Source organism: Homalodisca vitripennis, chromosome 2, assembly GCF_021130785.1.
Source record: "Homalodisca vitripennis isolate AUS2020 chromosome 2, UT_GWSS_2.1, whole genome shotgun sequence".
Classification (NCBI taxonomy): domain Eukaryota; kingdom Metazoa; phylum Arthropoda; class Insecta; order Hemiptera; family Cicadellidae; genus Homalodisca; species Homalodisca vitripennis.
This window is the reverse complement of record NC_060208.1, coordinates 187,760,405-187,772,516: the sequence shown is the minus strand read 5'-3', so window position 1 is coordinate 187,772,516 and position 12,112 is coordinate 187,760,405. Positions and strand designations below refer to the sequence as shown.

Genomic DNA, 12,112 nt, shown 5'->3' with positions numbered 1-12,112 from the left:
GTCCAAGCACTACAAACACAACATCGGGCACTCACAGAGGAATCGTCCAGTCTCGCACGGAAGTAGACCACGTACTGACAGATTTTGACAAAGATAAGCGGGAGGCTATTGTTTCGCTTCCCCAAAAGATGCTCGTGAAGTACACTGCGGGAAACGACTGCCAACATCAGAAAAGAAGTACTATTTTTAATAATAAAAAAAATACACGGAGGAAAACTCCGTTTAGCGCCCGATGTAGGGTTAAAGCAAAACTCTCCCAATAAATTTTTAGTTGTAAAAATTTCTGATACCCTTTTATGTTTTACTCTTCACACTGTTTAGACAGATTTAGATCAAATTTCTTAGGACATATTCACTATATCTCTTAAGACACTTTCAAAGAAACACTTTTTTAAACCGTGCAATGTATCTGTGGAGATTCTCCAACTTTAAAAAAAAATAATGGTGATAATTTTGGTTCATTATTTAGTTCTAACTAGAGAAATCATTTAAGAACCGTGAGACTACAACCTTTTCTTAATTACAAGGATATTTTGCAAACTATTGAATCAATATGTATAACACAATATTAAATAAACCTTTTAACACTTTTTTTGTAAACTTTTATTTTTGTTACAATGTACATGTATATAAATTTATAATATTGAATCAAATTCCATATAATCTCATTCATATTATCTCTAGGTGCTTACTAAAAATTGTTTTCTGTCCTTTCTCCTAATAGTGTTACATTTAATATATTACTAAAATGAAATCTTAAGAATCACTGACATTAATACCCTGTAATTTAAAAGGCATTTAAATGCCTACTGGATTTTTAATACCTTGAAAACTATCAAAATGTCACAATTCATGAACTTATTAAAACTGCCATGGATCTTTGTACAGAATCCTATTGGTCAGAACCACATTATAAATGTTAATGCTTTAGAATTTCTACAGATCTTGTACATATTTCCAATACACTGCTTCATAGTTATTCAAAATTTTCAATGAAGATTATTAAGAATTTAAAATTAATTCTGAATATTTTAAAATAATTATACTAATTAAACTAATATGTAGATATACTATGACATTTTGTGAAAATTATTGTTTCAAATGGATAATGGATAACCATTCCTAATATTACATATAATTATTTTCAGAAAATGTCATTGTATAATAATATATTTGTTATTAATGTTTTTCATTACAATGTTATCAATTATAATAATAAAAAATAAAAAATGTTAATAATGTGAAAAAATCAGTGACATTATAAGGAAATGGCTGTGTGTTAATAAATGAGACAAAATATAGTATTTTAGAGCAGACCTCTACAAGAGAGTTTGTATTATTGTGGTCCCCTAGTTAAATGATGTGACCATGCTATTTTAGTCCTTGAATTTTTTAATATATCTATATATATTAATGTTGGTGTGGTACCCAAAGAATTAAATTAAGTTTCGGTGAACAATATTCTCTCTTTACATAAAATTCAAGGACTAAAAGAGCATGGTCAAGGACTAAAATATATATATATAAAACATTCCATATAATAGGACGTTAGTATTACTCTAAATTTCTTTGTGCATCTGAATATCGGGGCATATACCCAAGGAGTTAATTATAATATTATGTTCAAAATTGATAACAGCAACAATTGTATTTAGGATTGTTTTAAAAATATGATTAAATGTTAACAGGAAGGGTTTCAACATGCCGGGCGAGTTGGTCTGACTCTGGTGGTGGGAGGAGTGATCGGTTCTGTTGTCTGGGGTGTTGTCCTTGACAAGACCCATATGTACAAGTGAGTAGTCTCATGAAATCTGTTCAGCTTTATACAAGCTTAAATAAGTATAATATACCTACATACTGTAATTAATATAGTAGCACCTGTAAAAGAGAGAGTACAATTAGCCAGGGCCTAGTATCAAGGGCTGCACCATTTTGCCTGCCGGCGTGACCCCCTGGTCACGTGACCGCATACGTCACGAACCTGACGTTTGCTGCGTCTACCCGTTTGCCACTATGGGAGCGTTACGGTTTACACGCTATTACACATCAGTAGAATAATATAATTAAGGACATCCTTATATTTCTCCTCATCTTTAAGTAGAGTTACTGGTGTTCCACAGGGAAGTTGCCTTGGGCCCATTCTATTCACCCTGTTTTTCCGCCACTATGGGTTCAGACTTGCAACATAGTCGCTTGTACTCATACGCCGATGATGCTCAACTGTGTGTTTCATATGAAGCCGGAAGAGCTGACTCAGCAGTTTCCATTTTGAATGCTGACTTAAGCATTGTCCATGATTGGTCTGAGAGGCATGGGATTAAACTGAACAAGGAAAAGTGTAGTGTGTTGTCGATTCCTTCCAATGTGGGTTCGGAGACAGTGGGTGAGGTGTTGCTTGGCAGTGTCAGACTGAAGGAGTGTGAATCCTCAAAGCTCTTGGGCCTCATGCTTGATAGTGGCCTCACACTATCTGGTCATGTAAGTGCTGTTTGTCGGCGAACACTTGGTCGACTGAGAATGCTATACAAGCATAGGCACATGTTTCCTAGAGAGACCAGGCTTCGCCTTGTCCGGGTTCTTGTGCTCTCTGTGATCGATTATTGCCTCCCTGTCTATGGCAACATTGTGTCTAAAGGAGATTTAGAATAATTACAGAGGGTCCAAAATATGTGTGTGTAAGGTATGTATGTGGTTTAAGAAGGTTTGACCATGTTTCGGAGGCTCGACAATCGCTGGGTTTGTTGACTGTAGCTGATACTTGTACCCTGCGCTCCTCATGCCTGGTTTACAGAATCCTGACCACTGGCAGGCCGGGATATCTGAGAGAAAAACTAAAAAGCAGGTCTCAAGTCCGATCTCGCAGTACTAGACAGGATCAAGTGTTGGAGATGCCTCGCGTTCGCCGTGAATTTGAAAGAAAGCGATTTGCGTACTTTGCTCCCAAATTATATAATGAACTGTCCTCCAGCGTAAAAGGCCAGCCAGGGTGTATCTGAAACGACATACAAAGAAAATATATACAAGTATTTAATGTACAATACAAGGTGATATAGCCATATATAACTGTATGTCTAATATTATGTTTTATTTATTAATAACTATAAAATAAGCTTTTAATTTTTTAAGAACTATAATAAGACATGAGTCGTTTTGTAAACCAGCAATTATTGTTGAAAAACCGCTCCAAAATAAAGTCCTTATTTATTTATTTATCTATATATATAAAAGAAAGTCGTGTTAGTTACACTATTTATAAGTCAAGAACGGCTGATCTGATTTGGCTGAAAATCGGTAGGGAGGTAGCTAAGAACTGGGAGAAGGACATAGGATACTTTTTATCCCGTTCCCGATTCAGGATTCCGCCCCACTGGTCTCTAAAAGTTGCAAAAATACCCGTAAGAAATGCATTGCAGCAAACATATGTTATTAAGTGAAAGAGCCTGTTCAAATTTAATCAGCTGTTCTTTGTAAACATATATAATGCGAGAAAAGAAATATATGTTTATATCATTTAATTACTATTTTTAAATTTCTTTACACCTATAGTTTGAAAGCATAGAGTAAAAAAAACTGTATCTTGAAAAAAACAATTGCCTGAATTCCAAAATGTAAACAAACAACTGTAAATTTGATTGACACTTTGACAGCTGCCTGTGTCATTTTTCTGGGTTACTCAGTCAAACAAAATGAAATCATGGCTACTGACATATAGATTGTCCTTTCAGTTTTACTTAATAATCAGTCAATCATTAAGTGATTTTTTTTTACCTTTGCAATAATCTGTTGGTTTTTAAAAAAAGACAAACAACTTATTACTTTGATTGCTTTCGGTTCGGATAACTTTGTTTCGCACGAAATTAAACGAGTGTTTGTGAACATTGAGAGGATTATTATAAAGATGCCACGACCCAGAAGATCAAATCTGTCTCAACAAAGCCGTAATGCAAGAAGGCTTCGTAACGTTGTGAACAATTCTACTGAAGAAGAACGTGAAATCGGACGACAAGAGCGTCGTGTTGGTATGGCCCGACTTCGTGCTTCTCAATCTCAAGAGCAAAGAGAGGAAGCCCGTGAAACAGCTCGCTTGGCTATGCGAAATCGGCGAGCTAATCAAGAACTAGATCAAGTTTGACACGCAAGAAGGAATACATCAGCTGTTGATTTGAATAGAGCATCATTTAGTTATGATTGCACTTATGATTACAGTTCGCATGTATCTGTACTTATTGGTCCAATGGATGTTGTTTGTGGGCATTGTAGTGCATTGAAGTTTGTTGGAGAGTCGCTTGGATTGTGTTGTCTTAATGGCAAAGTAAAATTGCCAATACTGACTCCCCCTCTTGATCCATCACTAATCACAAAAATAACAATTGGTTGAGTGAGCGAGCAATCTTGGCAGCTAAGAACAAGGATGTGGATGACTTGGACTTTTTAATTCAGAGTCAAATTGATGGTACTCTGCAAACATTCAAATCTATTGATTGCGTAACAAAGGAAGATGAGGCCACTAACTATCCAACTGAATTTTTAAACTCTTTGGATGTGCCCGGTTTACCACCCCATAATTTACTTTTGAAGGTTAGTGCAATAGTCATAATGCTTCGCAATCTAAATCAACCAAAATTATGCAATGGAACGCGTTTGGCTGTAAAAAAATTGATGATAAATGTGATTCACGCGACGATTCTTAAAGGAAAATTTAAAGGTGAGGAAGTTCTTATTCCAAGGATTCCGATGATTCCTACCGATATGCCTTTTGAATTTAAACGAACTCAGTTTCCGATTCGTCTTGCATTTGCCATGACGATCAATAAATCACAAGGGCAATCTTTGAGCGTTTGTGGACTAAATTTAGAAAATCCATGTTTTTCTAATGGACAACTATATGTGGCATGTTCACGTGTCGGCAAACCATCTGCTTTATTCGTTCTTGCACCTAATAACAAGATAAAAAATGTTGTATATCACAAAGTACTTGACTGAAGAAAGAGAATCAATATTAATAAATTAATGTATCTGTGGCTTTTCTGCTTATTGCGATTTAAATTATTTTAGATAACTTACGAATTGTGATTTTTATTTTGTTTTTCTATTTAAATTTCAGATTAGTTGTGAAGGAAACATAGGACCTAATTTGATTTATTTTTTACTTTGTCTTTTATTCTGCACATTTCAAGCACCAATGTGGATGCTGTGGACCCTTTAAGGCGGTACGAAGTTCGCCGGGTCAGCTAGTTTATTTATATATTCTTAAACTGTGTGATCTGCTGAAACTAGCAGTATAAATATATTTCCGTTTATATCGATTTGAAAATTGTACAACCACAAAAAGGCGTGTTTGAACTCCGAAATGCAATACATTGAAAGTTTATAAGCCTTATTTTTTTGGTTGAAAACAAACTTTTAGCGGCAAAGTTATAGTAAATTAGTTTATCTATAAGTTTCATTGGAAGAATTGGAATAAAATATTATTAATATTCCCCTAGGCTTTTCTATACAAATGAATAATAGAATAATTTTAGAAAGAAATAATATCTGTTGAATCTACTTTTTTTCAATTTGCACACATCTTATTGGTTAATAACTATTTAAATAATTTTATGGATATGTTTGAAAATATTTTGTGACTTAACTTAGGCAATGTAAATGTCTAGTAGAACCAATGACGAAAAGATTGCAAGTCCAAATAAAATTAGTTCGTTCATTTTACAACATTATTTGTTTACTGTTTTGTCAATGTTGTTTACTTAAGACGTCAATACCTAAAACTACAATTATGCATGTTAATAGATTGATACCACTTAATAGTTACAGCACTCATTTATCTAGTTCAACACTGTTCTTCAGTCTTTTTTTATTGAATCTACTTCTTAGCTTTTTTAAGCTGTTTCCTCTTGCATTCTAAGTTACTATTAACGTTCCTTAATCTAATAAAAGTTCTCACTCTGGCATATACGTGTATGGCTTGATGCAAACATTAGTTTTGTCCTCAGGGTCTTGACAGTTTTTGCATGCCTTCTTAAGGTTTTAGAATGCATTTTCCTTTTTTTCGCAATGGATTTATACAATATATCATGCTCTCTTCTCAGATTAGTTATTTTTTGTTCTAAAACATCAATGGAAGATTTCAGATTGTTGTTTTCTTCTAACAGATTCTCGCATTTTTTGCAAACAGAACTTGGTTGTACGAGGTTACTTTCGTCTAATCGGTCTGTATTTAGAGATTTTTTTGGACTTAAACTGTCTAATCGTTCAATTGCGTTTTTACGAACACGTCGTTTTTCTATCCGTTCATTGCGTACATCGTCATCGTCATTACTGATAGTGGGAAGTTTTATTGATGGAACAACAAAGGGCTTTAATAACAATTTCTGAGCCCTAATAAGCGATTTTTCATGTCATCAATGTAGTCAGATGGTGCAAAATGATCACTACACACATAGGCATACTTACAATTTACCGTGTCTCCTCTTTTACACTTTGATAACCAAATTTTACAAGTCTCACTGTCTTTTGGAAACTTATAGTACATTACTCACTGTTCACTTCCTTTAGTCTTTTTAGAGTTATTTGGACAAGTAGCCACAGCACAACAACTCATTTTGACACTGCACAAATAGACTAAATCCACATCAAATCACTGAGGATCAACCTCAATTAAATCACTTCGGCATTTGCAGCAGCGTGTAAACGACAGTGCGCCAATGTAACATATGTTCAACGCCAACACGGCCAGTCCCTACAAGTTGCAACGCGGTGCAGGCGCGGTGGCGGTATCTGGCCTGATCAGGCCAGCGACGTCACGGCACCCCCCTCCCACAACTCCGCCTGCCGTGGCGGCACCGCGCTGAGATCAAAGAAATGGCTCAGCCCTTGTTACTAGGCCCTGACAATTAGCACTTATGAGTGTGCAAAGACCCTTAGGCTACCATTGGGCTCAATTCGTGGGCTCCAATGATCCTAAAATATTGAATTATTTTATGTTACTTTACTGCAAAACAAACAAAAATCAAGAATCAGAATCAGAAAGTATATTGTCTTTAAACATGAACCATGCAATCGACAGTCATCTTTTACAGTAAGGAATCACAGCTTATCATGAGATACATGTTTTCTCAGTGTGTTAAATCAAAATATGAAATAACAAACAGTCAACATAAAAAATGCATTCCATATATCTCTTAAAAGTAATTGCTGCATAATTCTAAAATACTAAAACGTAACATTACAACAAAGACTTAACAACAATATAACAATGTTTTAGATAAAAAAAAACTACAGGGTGCGGCAAAACAAACAGTGCAGTTTTGAAGTGGTATTAAAGAAAATCGGTACGAGTTATGAAAACGTGGTTTATTTTTCTTGAATAAGTACATTACCCCATTTTTTCTGTTAAGATTTGAAGATCACATCAGAAAGATGGCGTCCTCCAGAAGCAATGCACTGATGTAGGCGATTTCTGAAGTTTTCCACTGCATTTTGGCACATATTGATTGGAATGGCGGTGATTTCCTCTCTAATACGGATCTTGAGTTCTTCCAAGTTGTGAGGACGATGCTGAAAAACCTTGTCCTTGAGATAACCCCACAGGAAAAAATCGAAAATGCTCAAATCAGGTGATCTTGCAGGCCACCGCAGGTCACCTCTCAGAGACACGAGACGCGCAGGAAACATCTGCCGCAATTTCGTCCTTGAAACATGTGCTGTGTGGGCCGTAGCCCCATCTTGTTGGAACCAAATATCCTCAAGATGTTGTTCTTCAATCAACTGATTCAATTCTGGCTCAAAAAAATCTTGCAGCATCGAAATGTAACGCTGAGCGGTCACGGTTGTTGTAAGCCCATCCTCCTCAAAGAAGTAGGGTCCAATAACACCAAATTTGGAAATCGCACACCATACAGTCACTTTCGGGGAATGGAGAGGTCGCTCATTAACTTGTTGTGGGTTTCTGTCCGACCAATAACGGAAATTCTGTTTATTAACTGAACCTGACAGGTGGAAATGGGCTTCATCACTACTGAAGAAGGTTGACCTTGGTGGGATACGTTCTAAAATTTCTTGAGCGCAATTCACGCGGTGTTGAAAGTCTGGAGGCATTAACTTCTGAACCAACATAATTTTATAGGGGTGGAAGAATAAATCTTTGTGTAAAATCCTCCTAACAGAGCGATCAGACATGTTTAACGCAGTTGCGTGTTTCCGGGCAGAGCGTGTTGGTGATTGTTCAACAGCTGCCCTCACTACTGCGACGTTTTCGGGAGTTCTCGCTGTTTTCGGTCTTCCCATACCTTTAGGCCTTTGTGTTGAACCAGTTTCTTCCAACGCACGAACCCAACTTGCAATAACATTGCGATGTGGAACGGGATCATTACGCGGAATGTTAAAGTGCACTTGGAACGCTCGTTGAGTCGTGATGTAAGAACGGCCACTTTCAAAAAACGTGCGAACGGCAAAGCCGCGATGCTCTCCGCTCCAAACCATTGCTACGACTGAAAACGGGGTGAGTGACCGAATGCAGTGAGCCCCCTCCCCGGCTCCTACCCCCACCACAGCGGATGTAGAAGCCCATCACAACTGCACTATTTGTTTTGCCGCACCCTGTATAAAAAACAATAACAACAAATAAACAGGTTTACACCTAATTTTAAATCTTAGGTATCACAGGTCAAAACACTTTTTGTAAAAGGCTTTATTTATCCTCAAGCCATTTCTTTATAACTTTTTTTAATATTCTTAATGGTACATTCCATGTTTCTTGTGGTACTTTATTGAACATCAAATCAAATCAAAATTTCTTTATTCATTTGGCACAACATTGTACACTGAATGGTGTCATCAATAGCATTGTACATCTAAAGTATTATTATTAACTATATAATTTGACATGTTCTGTATTTAAAATTCGTTTTAAAACTATAAAGAGCCTTGTCAATGAGAAAATATTTTAATTTTGATTTGAAAGTTGATTAAAAACATTTTCTGACTTTAAATATTGAGGTAATTTGTTATAAAATATTGTGCCCATATATTGAGGTTTTTTGCGGAAAAATTCTAAATGATGTGTGGGAATGGCAAGGTCATTTTGATTGCCTGGTATTGTATTGGTGAAGTGTACCAAGCTGTGGCAAATTGGAAAATCTGAGCTTTACCGATAATATTGTTTCATAAATATACATACCATACACGGTCATTATACCTAATGAAATAAAATGTTCTTTTGACGATGTGCCTGGTTTAAGTTTAAAAATTGATCTTACTGCTCTCTTTTGGATTTTTAAAATTGAGTCTAAATTTCTAACTGTTGTGGCACCATATATTGAAATCCCAAAGGAAATAATGGAATGAATATAAGAAAAATAGACTGTTCTTAGAGTTTTGACATCACAAAAATTTCTTAATCTATTTAAAGCATAAATGCCTGAAGCTGCCCTTGCAAGAAACACTTTCAATGTGAGAGCTCCAGTCCAGGTTCTCGTCAATCGATAATCCTAAAAATTTTGAATTTGCTACTTGGAAAATATGGCTATCTTTATTTATTGTTACTGTTGGCTTGATTATTTTTTTCATTTGTTTGTGGTTAAATACTATAAAGTTTGTCTTATCAACATTCAAAAGTAATTTTATTGCTTCAAAAAAATTGGGCTAAAAGTGATAAGTTAGTGCTGGATGACTCCTCCACTCCCTTTATTGAAGGTGCAGAAATTTTTAGGTTTGTGTCGTCGGCATAAAAACAAAGTTTTTCCAGGTTGCCTGATTTTAGGTACATTATTGATATAACAAATGAAAAGTAAAGGTCCCAGTATGGAACCTTGAGGAACCCCATGCTTCACATCTGAAATCGAGGATTTGTAAAGTTGTTTATACATTGTCCCTTTGTTGTGGGAGAAATATTCCAATTCGACAAATTGTTTTCTATTATTCAGATATGAGTTTAACCATTCAAAAGCTTTACCTTCTACGCCAATTTGTTTTAATTTAGACAACGACAAAACATGAGAAATTGAATCAAAAGCTTTGCTCAGATCCATGAAAACTCCAATTACCTTTTCATGATTATCTATGGAGTCAATAACTGATTCAAAGAAATTCTGTGGCTGCGGTTTAAAAACAGATTTTCCCTTTTGGAAACCATGTTGATTGCTGTTAATTATATTGTTTTTTTCCAAATAAATTTTAAATTGATTGTAAAAAGCACGTTCAAAGATTTTGGAGATTGATGGAAGCAAAGCAATGGGACGATAATTTTCTACGTGGGTTCTGTTCCCTTTTTTAAATAGAGGTTTAATCTTTGCAATTTTCAATTTTTCTGGAAATATTCCTGAAAATAAAAGAAGAATTTATTAAGTGAGTGATAGGTTTTATTAGCGATTTTCCTGGCTTTCTTAATGAGAACAACAGGAATGTCGTCATATCCAGCACTAAGCTTGTTTTTTAGACTGATCATAATTTTCTCTATATCTTCTTCTGTGACTGGCTCTAGTCTAAATCTAGAAAAATTACAAATAGGTTGTTGTTGAACTGAGGGTCCTGTGGAGCTTGACAAATTAGGCAGTATAGATTTATCTACTAGATCTGAGAAATATCTGTTTATAAATTCGCCTTAAGTTACCAGGGTCTGTACAAAGTTGATTTCTAACCTTAAGCTCTATATTTTTTATTACTATTGTTGTTTACACCAACTTCCTATTAATCATCCTCCAGGACAGTGGCATTAACATTCACAGACTTTTCCAACTGGACTATTAAGATATTGTTTCTTTTGATGCAGAATATTTGTCTTAAATAATTTGTTTTCTTGATTTTACCTCACTATAAACAAGTGGGCTTTGAAGTTCTCTAGCTAGGCTACTTAATTCAATAATATCTAAGCTTTTCTAATCTGAGCTCATCTGTTAACCACATATTTTTATTCAACTGTTTTCGACTTAAGGTTTTAGGAAAATGGAGGTTAAAGTAGAAACAATAAAATACTATGAAAAACATCATATTTTGAAGTAACAGGAGCTAAATATAAGTCTGTCCATGATTCTTGTTGCAATGAATACAAAAATGAATGTGTGTTTAAATCTGAGAACTTTCTAGTATACATTTGAATGATTCATTGGGATGAACAGTAATTTTACTTTTATGTTTAATAGGGGTATGTAATTAATGCTAAGAACTGCCCATTCATGGTCTGAGAGTTGAGTATTAATTCCGATTTAGTTTGATAAAACTCATATTAATGTTGGTGAAAAATGTTGTCTATAGTTGTGGCTGATGACTCCGTAATTCTAGTTGGAAATTTTACTAAAGAGCACATTCCATTAGAAACTAACAAGTTGTTCAGTTTCAATGCACTGTTGGATTGTCCCATCATATCAATGTTTATATCCCCCGCTATTAAAATGTGCTTATATCTTTTGTCTACATGTTTCCAATAAAACTTCCATACTTTTTAAGAATTCTGGTTCATTTTTTGTTATGGGATTTCTGTACAAGCCCACCACTAATAATTTAGACTGTTTTTCGAGAAAAATATTTTTTATTTCAACCATGCAACATTCAAATATTTCATCCTTCAATAAATATCCAATGTCTGGAATTTTGATTTCTTTCCAAATCACACTTGTTTTGGATAAAATTACTTACACCTCCTCCTCTGCAGCTTTCTCTTGCATAGCTAGAGTTTAAGACATAACCATTAATATTTAACCTTTGAAGCATCATCTTGGTCATTTTATGCTCAGTTAAAATCACCATATTTAGGGTTTATTTCACTCAACGTAATTTCTAAAGATTCTAAGGTGATTGTAATCCTCTAATATTTTGATGGAACAACCCAAATGTGCTATTGCTTACACAATGCTTCCAAAGTCACATGGCTTATCTTTAATGACAGTACATTGGATTATTGTAAGTACTGTCTGAAACATAATTTAAATTGTAACTACTACCTAGGTGACGCTCCTGTGCACAGGAGGAAGACAGTTTTTTTTTGAGGTGTAGCATTCAAAGAGCAAACTGTGCAGGTTACTGCCTGATTTAATGATTCACCACAAAACACCATTACTCTGCTTTAGCGCCCTCAGAAAAATGTGAGGTCGCCCGGTGCCACAAAACACATCACTAG

The 12,112-nt window shown here is 35.1% G+C and overlaps 1 protein-coding gene across 3 annotated transcripts in view; it reads left to right on the top strand.

Moving 5' to 3' along the window:
- Nucleotides 1–12,112, top strand: part of LOC124355166 (feline leukemia virus subgroup C receptor-related protein 2-like) — a 56,966-nt gene that overhangs the window by 32,103 nt on the left and 12,751 nt on the right. For all 3 annotated transcript variants that reach the window (XM_046806164.1, XM_046806162.1, XM_046806163.1), the window contains one exon: nucleotides 1,689–1,792. In XM_046806164.1, coding sequence (XP_046662120.1) covers nucleotides 1,689–1,792 — 104 coding nt within the window. The remainder of the gene's footprint in view (nucleotides 1–1,688; nucleotides 1,793–12,112) is intronic.